Consider the following 17925-nt stretch of genomic DNA (forward strand, 5'->3'; position numbering starts at 1 on the left):
GGTTGAGGTTCTACTGTGGTAAATATGCATTAGCCCACTGTCCAGCTCTATTTATGGACCAACTGTATAGCTTATTCTCTCTCCCTTTTTATTTATTTTTATTTTTCTCTCTTTCCTTTATCACTCTGTCTTTCTGTCAGTGCTTCAAAGAATCCTCCGTCTAAAGTATTGTCATTTCCAGACAATTCTGTTTGAGGGCTACGTGGCTGGCTATCTTTCCTAGACTTGCTTTCATGTAATGGAAGAGCCAAAAAACGTTTAGAATTTTTGAAGTGGTGTTGCTGCATTCATACCTACTTAGGATTCTTCCTCTTTGAAGGGCTCCAGCTGAGCGCAGATGTTCTGTCATAAGCTTCTGCACTGATACATTTCAACCACTTCCTCCTTTCCCCAGGGATGTGATTTAATGACAGAGGTGTTATGTGATAAAACGTTACCTTTCTCACACGTGGCTCCACCGTAGCTAGGCAGACACAGGCACACGAAGGAGTTGATCTCATCGATACAGGTGCCTCCGTTCTGACACGGGTTGGACTGGCAGTCGTCAATGTCTGTCAGGGGAAAAGGAGACACAAGGGACGTGCTCATTAGGCACCAATCTAAAGAAAACAGACTGAAACAGGGAGGGACCACCTAGACTTGTATAATGAGAAACATTCATTTTCGTTTTCTGTTACAAAACGTTTTAAAGCGTTGCATGTCCTAATTAATACGACCAAGGAGACACCAGGAGACAAGGATACACAAGGAGACAGGATCAGTTACAACACCAGTCACTGGACATGGCACAAATCGCCTGTCACTATCACTTACCAAACCGACCAGGGAACCAACAGAGATCTAACTTTTCTGAGAGATCTGAGCTGTTTAGAGGAGTTGTAATTAAAAGCATTGATTCAGCAGTCCATCAATAAGTGGGTGGAGAAGCAGTGGAGCGCTTGATGCTAATTGTGATGCGTATGCAGGATGTGCTTTATACTCTGCTGTCAAAACTGGACAGGTATTACGCTCCACTGGCAGGGAGAGGATCCAGGGAGGAGGCAGTTTGATTTGTTTGATATTTAGATATTTACACCCACACAATCATGCTAGAATGAATATGTATAGATTTCTACTGACACATACAGTGAGGGAAAAAAGTATTTGATCCCCTGCTGATTTTGTACGTTTGCCCACTGACAAAGACATGATCAGTCTATAATTTTAATGGTAGGTTTTTTTGAACAGTGAGAGACAGAATAACAACAAAAAAATCCAGAAGAACGCATGTCAAAAATGTTATAAATTGATTTGCATTTTAATGAGGGAAATACGTATTTGACCCCTCTGCAAAACATGACTTAGTACTTGGTGGCAAAACCCTTGTTGGCAATCACGGAGGTCATACGTTTCTTGTAGATGGCCACCAGGTTTGCACACATCTCAGGAGGGATTTTGTCCCACTCCTCTTTGCAGATCTTCTCCAAGTCATTAAGGTTTCGAGGCTAATTTTTGGCAACTCGAACCTTCAGCTCCCTCCACAGATTTTCTATGGGATTAAGGTCTGGAGACTGGCTAGGCCACTCCAGGACCTTAATGTGCCTCTTCTTGAGCCACTCCTTTGTTGCCTTGGCCGTGTGTTTTGGGCCATTGTCATGCCTGAATACCCATCCACAACCCTTTTTCAATGCCTTGGCTGAGGGAAGGAGGTTCTCACCCAAGATTTGACGGTACATGGCCCCGTCCATCATCCCTTTGATGCGGTGAAGTTGTCCTGTTCCCTTAGCAGAAATACACCCCCAAAGCATAATGTCTCCACCTCCATGTTTGACGGTGGGGATGGTGTTCTTGGGGTCATAGGCAGCATTCTTCCTCCTCCAAACACGGCGAGTTGAGTTGATGCCAAAGAGCTCAATTTTGGTCTCATCTGACCACAACACTTTCACCCAGTTCTCCTCTGAATCATTCAGATGTTCATTGGCAAACTTCAGACGGGCCTGTATATGTGCTTTCTTGAGCAGGGGGACCTTGCGGGCGCTGCAGGATTTCAGTCCTTCACGGCGTAGTGTGTTACCAATTGATTTCTTGGTGACTATGGTCCCAGCTGCCTTGAGATCATTGACAAGATCCTCCCGTGTAGTTCTGGGCTGATTCCTCACTGTTCTCATGATCATTGCAACTCCACGAGGTGAGATCTTGCATGGAGCCCCAGGCCGAGGGAGATTGACAGTTCTTTTGTGTTTCTTCCATTTGCGAATAATCGCACCAAGCTGCTTGGCGATGGTCTTGTAGCCCATTCCAGCCTTGTGTAGGTCTACAATCTTGTCCCTGACATCCTTGGAGAGCTCTTTGGTCTTGGCCATGGTGGAGAGTTTAGAATCTGACTGATTGATTGCTTCTGTGGACAGGTGTCTTTTATACAGGTAACAAGCTGAGATTAGGAGCACTCCCTTTAAGAGTGTGCTCCTAATCTCAGCTCGTTACCTGTATAAAAGACACCTGGGAGCCAGAAATCTTTCTGATTGAGAGGGGGTCAAATACTTATTTCCCTCATTAAAATGCAAATCAATTTATAACTTTTTTGACATGCGTTTTTCTGGATTATTTTGTTGTTATTCTGTCTCTCACTGTTCAAATAAACCTACCATTAAAATTATAGACTGATCATATCTTTGTCAGTGGGCAAACGTACAAAATCAGCAGGGGATCAAATACTTTTTTCCCTCACTGTACATACTATATTTATGCAAAATTGCTGCAGGTACCTATGATACAGGTAAACAAACTCATAAAGTTTACCAGGAAAGCATGCGCTCTTACGCACGTACGCGCACACACACGCACACTTTGCGGAGGCGTTTTGAGGTCATGGCTCTCCTCTCTATGTAGAGTCGGAATTATATTTCTCTCACTTCTGATCTGAGGCCTGGGGGTAAAATCATTAAAACCACAGCTGGTATCCCAGCATCCTTTGCCCTCAGAACATCTGAGTGTATCTTGGGGGCCCGGGCGAGGGGGAAGGAAAAGGGTATCGGGTAAAACAGCAATCACGCTTTTTATAGTTCTCTGAGTCTTGAAGAGTCTGTAAGAGTGTGGAAGATGGTGAGTCCCTCTGTTGGATTACAGGGATTTGATAGTGAAGCGAAGCATGTTGGATAAAAGCAGCTTGTGGTGGAGAGAAGAGGAGAGGCAGGAATCCACACTGGGACGGCCTGCCATGTCTAGACGATGAATCAACAGATCAGGAGGGAGGGATTCCTACAGTGCACATTCTGTCCAGAGAAGTATGGCGGCTCTTACTGGTACTGTACTGTATATATACAGTCACCTCCAAAATGATTGTCACCCTTGATGTGGACACCTGCTCGTCGAACATCTCATTCCAAAATCATGGGCATTAATATGGAGTTGGTCCCCCCTTTGCTGCTATAACAGCCTCCACTCTTCTGGGAAGGCTTTCCACTAGATGTTGGAACATTGCTGCGGGGACTTGCTTCCATTCAGCCACAAGAGCATTAGTGAGGTTGGGCAATGATGTTGGGTGATTAGGCCTAGCTCACAGTCGGTGTTCCAATTCATACAAAAGGTGTTCAATTGGGTTGAGGTCAGGGCTCTGTGCAGGCCAGTAAAGTTCTTCCACAGCGTTCTTGGAAAAAATATTTCTATATGGACCTCGCTTTGTGCACAGGGGCATTTTCATGCTGAAACAGGAAAGGGCCTTCCCCAAACTGTTGCCACAAAGTTGGAACCACAGAATCGTCTAGAATGTCATTATGTGCTGTAGCGTTAAGATTTCCCTTCACTGGAACTAAGGGGCCTCGACCGAACCATGAAAAACAGCCACAGACCATTATTCCTCCTCCACCAAACTTTACAGTTGGCACTATGCATTGAGGCAGGTAGCATCTCCTGGCATCCGCCAATCCCAGATTCGTCCGTCGGACTGCCAGATGGTAGAGCGTGATTCATCAATCCAGAGAACACATTTCCACTGCTCCAGAGTCCAATGGCGGCGAGCTTTACACCACACCAGCGTATGGTGATCTTAGGCTTGTGTGCGGCTATGATTTTTACGCGCTACGCGCTTCAGCACTTGGCGGTCCCGTTTTGTGAGCTTGTGTGGCCTACCACTTCACGGCTGAGCCGTTCTTGCTCCTATACATTTCCACTTCACAATAACAGGACTTACAGTTGACCCGGGCAGCTCTAGAAGGGCAGAAATTTGACGAACTGATTTGTTGGAAAGGTGGCATCCTATGACGGTGCCACGTTGAAAGTCACTGAGCTCTTCAGACAGGCCATTCTACTGCCAATATTTGTCTATGGAGATTGCATGGCTGTGTGCTCGATTTTATACACTTGTCAGCAACGGGTGTGGCTGAAATAGCTGAATCCACTAATTTGAAGGGGTGTCCACATACGTTTGTATATATAGTATATTATGCACAAAAAAAAGGAACATTTAATTGTTTTATACTAATACAATTTCTCAGAGAAAGAGATTTTGTTTAACAAGCAAATCATAAAATTCTCAAAAAGATAAGTGTCTCAAAAATATATGTTTATAAAGTATTTTTTGCTCATCTTTACCAAACCAGAAACCGTAGATAAATGGCAACATTTGCGCAAAACTGAAAGCGCGAACCACCGCATTTAACCACAGCACTGTAACTGGGAACATGGACATGGACAAAAATACCAACTATGACCTCCATAAGGCAATAAAAGAGGCAAAATGTCAGTATAGAGACAAAGTGGAGTTGCAATGTGGCAGGGACTCCAGACAATAACTCTCTCTCCTCTGCTCTTGTCCTTCTAGACCTGTCTGCTGCCTTTGATACTGTGAACCATCAGATCCTCCTCTCCACCCTCTCCGAGCTGGGCATCTCCGGCGCGGCTCACTCCTGGATTGCGTCCTACCTGACCGGTCGCTCCTACCAAGTGGCGTGGCGAGAAGCTGTCTCCGCACCACGTGCTCTCACCACTGGTGTCCCCCAGGGCTCAGTTCTAGGCCCTCTCCTATTCTCCCTATACACCAAGTCACTTGGCTCTGTCATATCCTCACATGGCCTCTCCTATCATTGCTACGCTGACGATACACAACTAATCTTCTCCTTTCCCCCTTCTGATAACCAGGTGGCGAATCGCATCTCTGCATGTCTGGCAGACATATCAGTATGGATGACGGATCACCACCTCAAGCTGAACCCTGGCAAGACGGAGCTGCTCTTCCTCCCGGGGAAGGACTGCCCGTTCCATGATCTCGCCATCACGGTTGACAACTCCGTTGTGTCCTCCTCCCAGAGTGCGAAGAGCCTTGGCGTGACCCTGGACAACACCCTGTCGTTCTCCGCTAACATCAAGGCGGTGACCCGATCCTGCAGGTTCATGCTCTACAACATTCGGAGAGTACGACCCTGCCTTACACAGGAAGCGGCACAGGTCCTAATCCAGGCACTTGTCATCTCCCGTCTGGACTACTGCAACTCGCTGTTGGCTGGCCTCCCTGCCTGTGACATTAAACCCCTACAACTCATCCAGAATGCCGCAGCCCGTCTGGTGTTCAACCTTCCCAAGTTCTCTCACGTCACCCCCCTCCTCCGCACACTCCACTGGCTTCCAGTTGAAGCTCGCATCCGTTACAAGACCATGGTGCTTGCCTATGGAGCAGTGAGGGGAACGGCACCTCCGTACCTTCAGGCTCTGATCAGTCCCTACACCCAAACGAGGGCATTGCGTTCATCCACCTCTGGCCTGCTGGCTCCCCTTCCTCTGCGGAAGCATAGTTCCCGCTCAGCCCAGTCAAAACTGTTCGCTGCTCTGGCACCCCAATGGTGGAACAAGCTCCCTCACGACGCCAGGACAGCGGAGTCACTCACCACCTTCCGGAGACATTTGAAACCCCACCTCTTTAAGGAATACCTGGGATAGGATAAATTAATCCTTCTACCCCCCCCCCAAAAAAATAAAAAATAATAATTAAAAAATAAAAAAATAAAGTGGTTATCCCACTGGCTATAGGGTGAATGCACCAATTTGTAAGTCGCTCTGGATAAGAGCGTCTACTAAATGACGTAAATGTGCCCTTGAGCAAGGCACTTAACCCTAATTGCTCCTGTAAGTCGCTCTGGATAAGAGCGTCTGCTAAATGACTAAAATGTAATGTAAATGGAAAGCCAGCCACGTTGCAGACAACGACGCCTCGCTCTGGGACAAGCTAAACACCTTCTTCGCCCACTTCGAGGAAAACAACACCGAGCTGCCGATATAGGCCCCACCGCTCACGTGTGCTTCCGATCTTCATGGCCAACGTAAGTAAGACATTTAAGTATGTTAACCCTCGCAGGGCTGCTGGCCCAGATGGCATCCCAAGCTGCATCCTCAGAGCATGTGCAGTGGCTGGAGTGTTTACGGACGTATTCAATCTCTCACTATCCCAGTCTGTTGTCCACACTTGCTTCAAGATGTCCACCATCATTCCTGTACCCAAGAAAGTGAAGGTACTGTAACTTAACTAAATTACTATCGCCCCCATGGCACTTCTGTAATCATGAAGTGCTTTGAGAGGCGGGTTAAGGACCTTATCACCTCCATCTTGCCTGACACCCTAGAGCCACTACAACAGATCCCCAGACGACGCAATCGCCATCGCACTGCACACTGCCCTATCCCACCTGGACTTCAGGAATACCTATGTAAGAATGCTGTTAATCGACTACAGCTCAGCTTTCAACATCAGAGTGCCCTTCAAGCTCATCTAAGCTCAGGGACCTGAGTCTGAACCCCTCCCTCAACATCAACAAAATGAAGGAGCTGATCGTAGACTACAGGAGACAGCAGAGAGAGCACGCCCCCATCCACATCGAAGGGGCTGCAGTGGAGATGGTCAAAAGTTCCTCGATGTGCACATCACTGAGGTCCTGAAATGGTCCCTTCACACCGACAGCGTAGTGAAAAAGGCGCAACAGCGCCTCTTCAAATCAAATCAAATTTTATTGGCCACATGCGCCGAATACAACAGGTGCAGACATTACAGTGAAATGCTTACTTACAGCCCTTAACCAACAGTGCATTTATTTTTAATAAATAAATAAATAAAACAACAACAAAAAAAGTGTTGAGAAAAAAAGAGTGTGCGGGGGCACCGGCTAGTTGAGGTAGTTGAAGTAATATGTACATGTGGGTAGAGTTAAAGTGACTATGCATAAATAATTAACAGAGTAGCAGCAGCGTAAAAGGATGGGGTGGGGGGGCAGTGCAAATAGTCCGGGTAGCCATGATTAGCTGTTCAGGAGTCTTATGGCTTGGGGGTAGAAGCTGTTGAGAAGTCTTTTGGACCTAGACTTGGCACTCCGGTACCGCTTGCCGTGCGGTAGCAGAGAGAACAGTCTATGACTAGGGTGGCTGGAGTCTTTGACAATTTTGAGGGCCTTCCTCTGACACCGCCTGGTATAGAGGTCCTGGATGGCAGGAAGCTTGGCCCCAGTGATGTACTGGGCCGTACGCACTACCCTCTGTAGTGCCTTGCGATCTGAGGCCAAGCAGTTGCCATACCAGGCGGTGATGCAACCAGTCAGGATGCTCTCGATGGTGCAGCTGTAGAATTCTTTGAGTATCTGAGGACCCATGCCGAATCTTTTCAGTCTCCTGAGGGGGAATAGGCTTTGTCGTGCCCTCTTCACGACTGTCTTGGTGTGTTTGGACCATGATAGTTCATTGGTGATGTGGACACCAAGGAACTTGAAGCTCTCAACCTGTTCCACTACAGCCCCGTCGATGAGAATGGCGGCTTAAGAAATTTGGCTTGGCCCCTAAGACCATCACAAACTTCTACAGATGCACCATTGAGAGCATCCTGTCGGGCTGTATCACCGCCTGTTACGACAATTTCACCATCCGCAACCACATGGCTGGCGCGGTCAGCCCAACGCACCATCGGGGGCACACTGCCTGCCCACCAGGACATCTACAGCACCCGGTGTCACAGGAAGGCCAAGAGGATCATCAAGGACCTCAGCCACCCGAGTTACGGCCTGTTCATCCAGCCACCATCTAGAAGGTGGAGATAGTACAGGTGCATCAAAGCTGGGGCCGAGAGACTGAGAAACAGCTTCTATCCACAGGCCATCAGACTGTTAAACAGTCACCACTAGACCTCCTTCGCCCAGTACCCTACTCTGCCTCTCAGTCACTGTCAATAACCGGCTACCACTGGGTACTCAACCCTGCACCTTAGGGATTGCTGCCCTATGTACACTGTGCAAAAATATAAACACAACATGTAGTGTTGGTCCCATGTTTCATGAGCTGAAATAAAAGATCACAGACATTTTCCATACGCACAAAAAGCTTATTTCTCTGAAATTTTGTGCATCCCTGTTAATTAACATTTCTAATTTGCCAAGATAATCCATCCACCTGACAGGTGTGGCATATCAAGAAGCTGATTAAACAGCATGATCATTACACAGGTGCACCTTGTTCTGGGGACAATAAAAGGCCACTCTAAAATGTGCAGTTTTGTCACACAACACAATGCCACAGATGTCTCAAGTTTTGAGGGAGCGTGCAATTGGCATGCTCACTGCAGGAATGTCCACCAGAGCCGTTGCCAGAGAACTGAATGTTAATTTTTCTACCATAAGAAACACATTGTCGTGCCAACGTCGTTTTAGAGAATTTGGCAGTACGTCCAACTGGCCTAACAACCGCAGACCAGGTTTATGGCATTGTGTGGGCGAGTGGTTTGCTGATGTCAACGTTGTGAACTGTTTGCCCCATGGTGGCGGTGGGTTATGGTATGGGCAGGCATAAGCTGCAGACAACAAACACAATTGCATTTTATCGATGGAAACTTGAATGCACAGAGATACCGTGACGAGATCCTGAGGCCCATTGTCGTGCCATTCATCCGCCGCCATCACCTCATGTTTCAGCATGATAATGCACGGCCCCATGTCACAAGGATCTGTACACAATACCTGGAACCTGAAAATGTCCCAGTTCCTCCATGGCCTGCATACTCACCAGACATGTCACCCATTGAGCATGTTTGGGATGCTCTGGATCAACGTGTATGACAGCGTGTTCCAGTTCCCGCCAATATCCAGCCACTTCACACAGCCATTAATGAGAAGTGGGACAGCATTCCACAGGCCACAATCAACAGCCTGATCAATTCTATGCGAAGGAGATGTGTCACGCTGCATGAGGCAAATGGTGGTCACACCAGATACTGACTGGTTTTCTGATTCACCACCCTACCTTTTTTTTAAAGGTATCTGTGACCAACAGATGCATATCTGTATTCCCAGTCATGTGAAATCCATAGATTATGGCCTAATGAATTGATAGGAACTAGGAACAGAAGCATTTAGTTGAAACCGCCATAACACCTGCTAATCTGTGTACGTGACCAATAACGCAACCGATTTGATTTTGATTTGAAGGGTGAGTGCAAATAATTTTGGAAATGACTGTAGCATGGCTCCCAGCTGGGTTCTTTGGTACTGCAATTTTTCTCTTGTAATCAGGAAGTGTGATACTGTCTAGTACCGAAGAGTTGAAAGCCGGCCACTCATCCATCCCTATTGAGGGTGATAACCCTAACTATAATACATTATTTGACACCTTAGAGCAGTGTTTCTCAAACCTCTACTCTGGAACCCCCAGCTGTACCATGTATTTGATCTATTTGAGAGCTAGTGTCAACTAATCATCAAGCCTTTAAATGAATCAGGTGAGCTAGTTCAGAGCTAAAACAAAATTGTGAAATGTTTAAGTGTCTCCGAGGAGAGGTTTGAGAACCAGTGCCCTAGAGGATTTCTTCATCACTTCCTCCTCTACTCTTGCATGATGACTCATCCTGAATTAAATTCCGCTGCTCTATCGATCGCTCTATACATGCAGTCTGAAACTGCCATACTAGAAGTTGTTTGTGCACATGTCAAAATGAGGGGTGTTGTACAAAACAAATTCATCAGCGATTGGATCGTCAATAAACAATCAGAGTATCAAAGCCAATGACGTGATTCATTATTCGTGTAGGCCGGTTCTGGCCCAACCCATCGGTTTTGTGGACCAATCAGAACGGTCAGAATGGGTTTGCATTCTACAAGACGTTGGGTAGGAAAGCAAAATCCATACTCATAGTGGAGAAGAAATGCTAGTGGGCAGGGCGTTTGGCCGGAGCAATGTGGATGGGTAGTCAGGCTACCTCTACTCCTCTTCTAGACCTATACTCCTCTTACAGCCTTTCTTCATTCAGCTGACTATGCAGCAGAATCAGTGGAGGCTCCTAAGAGGAGGAAGGCGAGGACCATCCCCCTCACTGAATTTCATTTTTAAAATGTTTTATAATGAAACATTAAAAAAGTTATCCTTTTTAGATAAAACTATACTAAATATATTCACGTCATCAAATAATTGATAAAAACACACTGTTTTGCAATGAAGGTCTACAGTAGCCTCAGCAGCGTTCTGTAGGGTAGCATAATGGTGTAGCCGGAGGACAGCTAGCTTCTGTTCTCCTCTGGGTACATTGACTTCAATACAAAACCTAGGAGGTTCATGGTTCTCACCCCCTTCCATAGACTTACACAGTAATTATGACAACTTCCGGAGGACGTCCTCCAACCTATCAGAGCTCTTGCAGAATGAACTGATATGTTGTCCACCCAATCAAAGAATCAGATAATTAATTTAGTACTGAAAGCATAAGATACAGCTAGCTAGCACTGTAGTGCATAACATGTGGTGAGTAGTTGACTCAAAGAGAAAGACAATAGTTGAACAGTTTTAAACAAATACATTTCTTCCAAAATAAAGTCGTAGTATATATCTTTTCACATTCACTTTCTTAGCTAGCATCGAATGCAGCTAGCTAGTTTTGCCTACTCAACTGTCTCAAACAGAGAGGGATGCTATGTTAGCTAGCTTGCTATGGCTATCCAACACTGGAACTCTTCCAAGTCAAGGTAAGCTTTTGGTTTTATTAATTTATTGCACGCCAGTGTAACTGCTAAACTGTGTAGCGGTTAGCGGTCATGATATGAAAGGTTTGGCTTGGAAAGGTTTTTTCGCCTTGTCACAGACAGCTGATGTGTCGTGCACTGAAGTCCACAAGCGAAGGGAAAAGGTGCGAGGAGGAGTGCGTAGATAGATGTGAGAAGGAATTATATATACAACGAGCTGTTTGTATTTCTATGTGGCTGCTATGAAAGTGAACTGTGTTTGTGTGTGATCAGTGGTGTATTCATTGCGCCGATTCTGTTGAAAAACATTTCTTAAAACGAAAGCAAACGGAACAAAACGGGGATAAACATACCTGAATTTGTCCAATAGAAACTCTAATTTGCAACTGTTGGACTAATGATTACACCCTAGATCAGCTAGATGCAGGAAAGAGTGTGCAAGGCGGTATTGAATGTGTCACTGTCTGGCACCTTGATAACTCAAAATTATCTTGACCTGTGCACCTACATTGTAAACTTTCATTCATAGGCTTGGTTGTAGCAACCTCATGATTGGTACATGGAAAATTTGAGTATCATGTAGTAGCCTAAACCTATCAATGTTACATTGAGCTGGGTGAATGGAATTTAAATGACAGTCATCCAATATACTGTAATAGAAATAAGGCCATGTTCATAAAAAAAATATATTATCCTCCCTCATCTTAAACGGCACCGTCCGCCACTGAGCAGAATGTACCGTGATAGCACAATCCTTCATCGTAGACTTGGCTTGGCTCAGCTCACTCTGACCCCCATACAGTACAGCACTCGACTCTTAACAATAACAAAGCAGAAATATAAACACACTGCTGGGCCGGCCTCTGGAGTGTCTCCCCTCCATCTCATCCTGCTTCAGACACAGCAGACATAACTGGGGAGAGCAGAGAGCAGCCAGAGAGCCCATTCAGTGGCCACTCAGTGTCCACCCAGCCCAGCTGGCTAATTGGGCATAAACTGTAGCCAGAGCAGGTGGAGGGCGGTGGAGGGTGGCTACTGCCTAGCCTTCTCTGGCTTCCTCCCCAGGACAACACAGGCAGTTCTGGAAGCCTAGAAGCTACGCTCTGTTCCCAAGGACCCAGAGAGCACCCGGTTGGAGGATTGTGAAGTTCGTTCATCAGCTGGCAGAGGAGAGAGAGGGAGAGAGGAAGAGAGAGCGAGGGAGAGAAGCCAGACAAACTGGGCCGGTGTTCCATTGACAAATGTGCAGTCTCAGCCCAAATGAGATGGGTGTGAAATTGCCAGAGAGAGAGAAAGAGAGAGAAGGAGTGAGAGCAGTCTTGGCCAGTCCAGTCCCAGTCGTCCCCCCCCCCCCATGGGGTGTGAGTGCCAGTGACACTGTTTCCCTATTCAGGTCCAGAGACAGGCACCAGCCCACTTTTTGCTTGCCATTACCAGTTCTGGAGGGTGTTCTGACTTTGGGCTAATTCATTTCAAGATCATTTACTGATTAATTACTGAAATAATTAATTGATAGGATTTGTTTGATTATTTTGGTTATCCTACCAAATTAATCTATGAGGGGCACCATTAAGAGATACCTTGAATTAACTATATCAGTAGTTATCATTAACCATTATAGCAGGGTTCTTCAATTCCGGTCCTGGAGGGCTGAAACACTTCTGTTTTTTATTTCTACCTGGTAGTTAATTGCACTCACCTGGTGTCCCAGGTCTGAATTAGCCCCTGATTAGAAGGAGAGGATGAAAGACAGAGGTGTTTCGGCCCTCCAGGACCGGAATTGAAGAACCCTGCATTATAGTGTTAATACCATCAACAATATAACTGAACAAAAATATAAACGCAGCATGCAACAATTTCACATTTCAAAGAGTTACAGTTCATAGAAGGAATTCAGTCAATTGAAATAAATTCATTAGATCCTAATCTGTGGATTTCACATGACTGGGCAGGTCAGGGCAGCCATTGGTGGGCCTGGGAGGGCATAGGCCCACTCACTTGGGAGCCAGGCCACCCACTGCGGACGCAGGCCCAGCCAATCAGAATGAGTTTTTCCCCACAAAAGGGTTTTATTACAGACAGAAATACTCCTCAGCACCCCCCATCCCAGCTGGGAGGTATTGTGAACTAGTCACGAATGCGTTCCTGCAGGACGACCCTCTGGGAGGATTCTTCGGTCTGGGTAGGATAAGTCTTTGTCAATCTGTGTTTGGTACTCCTGAGTGGCGCAGTGGTCTAAGGCACTGCATCGCAGTGCTAACTGTGCCACTAGAGATCCTGGTTCGAATCCAGGCTCTGTCGCAGCCGGCCGCGACCGGGGAGACTCATGGGCGGCGCACAATTCGTCCAGGGTAGGGGAGGGAATGGCCGGCAGGGATGTAGCTCGGTTGATAGAGCATGGCGTTTGCAACGCCAGGGTTGTGGGTTCGATTCCCACGGGGGGCCAGTATATATAAAAAAATATGTATTCACTAACTGTAAGTTGCTCTGGATAAGAGCGTCTGCTAAATGACTAAAAATGTAAAATGTAAAATCATTCGTCCAACGGGCGTGGCCGCACCTCGCAGAAACTTGATCACTCGTCTGTTTGCAAGCCCTGAAATGTATAGGTATACTCACAAGGGAAGGGCTCTGATGGCTGGACAGGGCGTCACAGAACCACCCCGTAGGGTCTAAGAATTCAACACATTTTAGGTCCAGTGAGATAAATCTGAGATTTCCTCATAATTGTCCACAGCATGTTTCTTCTGCACAAAACACAGTTTAACAGTTCCTACGATGAAAACGTAGCCTGTAGGTACCAAACACACCTTGGGTGATTTACACACTAGGTTACAGCAAAATACCCATTTACCCCTTTAAATGATATAGGAAAGGAGAAGAATAATGTCATGAGTTTTCAGTTTGATACATTATCCAGAAAACTTGCCTAAATGTCCTTTGTGCTGCTTTAGAAAGAGCAAAAAGAGCTCCCGACTCTTTCTCTCTTAGGATACAACTCCCAGTACTCAAAAGCCTGGCTGGTCAATGAACCAGTAACACATGCAGATCACAAGACAGTCTGCTGATTTGCCGAATGTGTCTGTTTTCTGTCTCCTGGCCCCCATCAGGGCCACTTAGAGTTGTAAAAGGCGAAAGAAAGAGGAGTTTATTTGTCTTGTGATTGGCTTGTAAAAGGGGGTTGCGCGGTCACAAACAGAACTGTAAATCTTGGCCTGAAATGTGGGACTACTGATCTGTTCTCCATCACCCCCCTCCACCCACCTCATGGGCTCTCGTTACAACAAGGATTTTAACCCCACTTCACCACGGCAAGATTTATGCTTTCAATTCCAGCCGGGGAATTTGTGAACATGGAGCCAAATAAAAAGTAAACAGCTCCCTCTTTTATAAATGAGACCTCAGACGCAATCAACATCTTCACGCCAATGATTCCCAGAAGGTTTCTCCACTGGGCTCAGAGTCAGAGTCCACAGAGTAGAATCTAATAAAGGAGGCGAAGAAAGGATCAATATCATGACCAAGGACTTTCTCTCAGTCAGAGAGACCGGCATTAAAAATGTTCCCTGGGCATATTTTCACTTCTACCATCTCTCTCTCTCATCCACACACTCACTCTCCCTACTCTACAATTGTGCTGCTGTCTGTAATGATGAAACATTTAAAGTCATGTGACACAGGCAGACAGACGCCATTTGCCATGCAGGGATAGTTAGGGTAGCGAGAAGTTCATTGAGGATGTATGGCGCAGCGACCATACACACACAAGCAAGCAATAACACACACACATCCTCCCTCTCCAACCCCCATCCTTTGCAGCAATGGCAGTCACGGAAACCCCATTCCTCCAAAGAGCAGGGATAAAACCCCATCCCTCTGACAGTGACTGAGCCTAAACCCTCCCCAAACTCCCTGAGGTGTTCACACCTGCAGGGAGCTATCACAGACAGTGTCACCCCCAGTGTGTTACCCATGGGTTTAACAGAGTGGGCCCAGGACCCTGGACCTTATTTAGGGAAATATCCCCCACCACAACACACGGCTCAGATGCAGCGCACCGCAACCGCCGTGCAGAGACCATGTCATCACTTCATTATTGGCCGAGGTCTGGGGAGAGTAGGGAGGCCATATTTCACATACAGTAATTCTCTCTCTCTCTCTCTCTCTCTCTCTCTCTCTCTCTCTCTCTCTCTCTCTCTCTCTCTCTCTCTCTCTCTCTCTCTCTCTCTCTCTCTCTCTCTTCTCTCTCTCTCTCTCTCTCTCTCTCTCTCTCCTCTCTCTCTCTCTCTCTCTCTCTCTCTCTCTCTCTCTCTCTCTCTCTCTCTCCTCTCTCTCTCTCTCTCTCTCTCTCTCTCTCTCTCTCTCTCTCTCTCTCTCTCTCTCTCTCTCTCTCTCTCTCTCTCTCTCTCTCTCTCTCTCTCTCTCTCTCTCTCTCTCTCTCTCTCTCTCTCTCTCCTCTCTCTCTCTCTCTCTCTCTCTCTCTCTCTCTCTCTCTCTCTCCTCTCTCTCACTCTCTTCTCCCTCTCCTCTCTCTCTCTCTTCTCCTCTCTCTCTCTCTCTCTCCTCTCTCTCTCTCTCCTCTCCTCTCTCTCAGACACTGACCACAGCCAGACATCCTCTCTACCATGCTGTGCTATACAGACATACCTACTCCATCTAAGTCAGTTGGCTCCTCACAGTACTACAGGCACTAGTCCACCTGAGAACTAATAGTCTACTTTACTTAAATCTATCAATACAGACAATGTGTAATCTACACCACCTGGAAACAGTGGAATGGATGGTCAGATTTGCATTGCACAGTGACTTCACTTTCTATCTCAGTTGGCCATTCATAACACAGACACTAGTACTATACTATACCTAGGTGCTAGGAAAGCCATTACTGTATCTACCATCCCATCTAGGTAATCAACAGGCAATCAACCCCCTCAGCATTCATAGAGAGTCACCCTGCCATTCATAAAACAGGACATTACTAGAATGTCAAACCACACTCAGGAAATAACCCCTCATCCACAACAAAGAAACCATCACCCACCTCAGTTAACATTCACACTTATACGGCCACATGAATGGAAACGAAAACACTCTCACCTTTAGCAAGTCAACATCTCTGGATTGCATTTGTTGGCCTTGACACGTAATGATAACAATTTACTTGACAGCATCTTAAAAGGATCATTACAAAGGTGTTCTCAAGGATTCTTTCTGACACTTAAAATTCTGTGAAGTGTATCGGATATGCGGCGGGCCGCGACGGGGCAATACTGGCAACCCACTTAAAATGCCACAGGCCTGCAAACATTGCCCTGAGAGGATCCAAAATGCAGCCGTCTGACAACACAACCTAATGACAGTTTGAGAGAGTGCATTGAAATCCAGTGGCGTCCATCTCCTCCGACTTTATTTTATTACTATTTAACATTTGAAGGATAAATTACCCTCTTTCAGGGGAACATGCGTCGTCCTGTTGCTGTTGATTGTCTCTCCCGTAATTGCTTTTGCAAAATGTGAATAGTCTCGCCTTTTCAACAAAAAGTGCTTTATGGATTGCACAGAGAAGTGTGATTGTCAGAGGGGAGGTGGGAAGGACAAAAAAGACATGGCAGGGGGAGAGAGAGAGAGAGAGAGAGAGAGAGAGAGAGAGAGAGGGAGGGAGGGAGGGAGGGAGGGAGGGAGGGAGGGGGGAGGGAGGGAGGGGAGAGAAAGAGGGAGCGAGAGAGAGAGAGAAAGAGAGAGGGGAAGGGAGAGAGAGGGAAGGAGGGAGAGAGAGTGAAATAAATGGAAAGAGAGAGGGAGAGAGGGAGAGAGGGAGAGAGGAGAGAGAAGGAGAGAGAGTGAAACAGAGAGAGAGAAAGAGAGACCTGGTTCTCCTAATGGGATTATTTGCACTCAGCAGGTCCTTGTTAATGGCCTTATGATTCAGCAGAGCATAACAAGGCTCTATTCAACACTTCACTAACAAAACGTACAGCCGCTGAGTGTGTGGTGAAACAGAAAAGGTAAGCTAAGGCTTGCCCAATGAGGTACACACACACCTGCTGCTGTCCTGATATGGTAACTCAGCTGCTGTCAATATGGGAGTCTGAAAGCTTGTTTAGTCATAACACAGATCAGGAAAGGACCCAGGGCGGGAAAATAAATGCCAACACATTTCCCTGATCAAACGGTGTTAAAAAAAGGGTCTGTGAACTTGGAAATACCAGATGGGGAAAATGCATTTAGGACAGGAGTACAGGGAGTGGGAGAGTGTAGAGCAGGAGGAGAGCACGTATCAGATCTGGTCCAGGGATAGGGTCAATTCCATTTCAAGTTCCAATTCAAGAACTGAAGAAATCCTCATTGAAAATAAATGACACTTTTCATTTATTGAATTGGAACATTAGTTATTCCCTTCACTCCCTTGAATTGACTGACTGAATTAAATGGAATTGACCCCAACCCTGGTATTATAATCAAATCAAATTGGTAAACAACAGGTGTAGACTAACAGTGAAATGCTTACTTACGTGCCCTTCCTAACACACACACTATGTATCATAATGTATTCACAAGCTATGTAAGGGGACAAAGAACCAGTCTGGATCAGCCATCAGCCCTAAAGCGGTAAGAGTTATGGACCTCAGATGATTGATTGCTATTAGGTCTCGCCAAACCATCGATCCTGCCCTCCTCTCACACCTAAATGGATACTTTTCTGTTGAACAATTGCTTGTCCAAACCACATGTCGGCTCAATAGCTGCTGTTGAGCTGTTGATGGCTCTAGTGTGTGTGTGCGTCTGTGTAAGTGTGTGTGTGCATGTGTGAGTCTGTGCAAGTGTGAGTGTGCGTCCATGCATGTGTGTGAGTGTGTGTGTCCTGGTGCTGATGGATGTGTATGGGGGAGGGGAAGGGTGACTGGATATAGAGAGGAACAGTGTGAACAGAGGAACTGGAGGTACTAGTATGTATGTACTGTGCTATTGCCAC

The 17925-nt window shown here is 46.4% G+C and overlaps 1 protein-coding gene across 1 annotated transcript in view; it reads right to left on the reverse strand.

Annotated features, from left to right (window-relative positions):
* Nucleotides 1-17925, reverse strand: part of LOC311131028 (uncharacterized protein) — a gene marked incomplete at both ends in the record, with an annotated part of 129038 nt that overhangs the window by 2088 nt on the left and 109025 nt on the right. Inside the window, one exon of the mRNA XM_084163853.1 lies at nucleotides 438-551. Within this exon, the coding sequence (XP_084019979.1) occupies nucleotides 438-551 (114 nt within the window). The remainder of the gene's footprint in view (nucleotides 1-437; nucleotides 552-17925) is intronic.

The sequence above is a fragment of the Coregonus lavaretus genome, assembly GCF_964263955.1.
Source record: "Coregonus lavaretus genome assembly, chromosome: 6".
Classification (NCBI taxonomy): Eukaryota; Metazoa; Chordata; class Actinopteri; order Salmoniformes; family Salmonidae; genus Coregonus; species Coregonus lavaretus.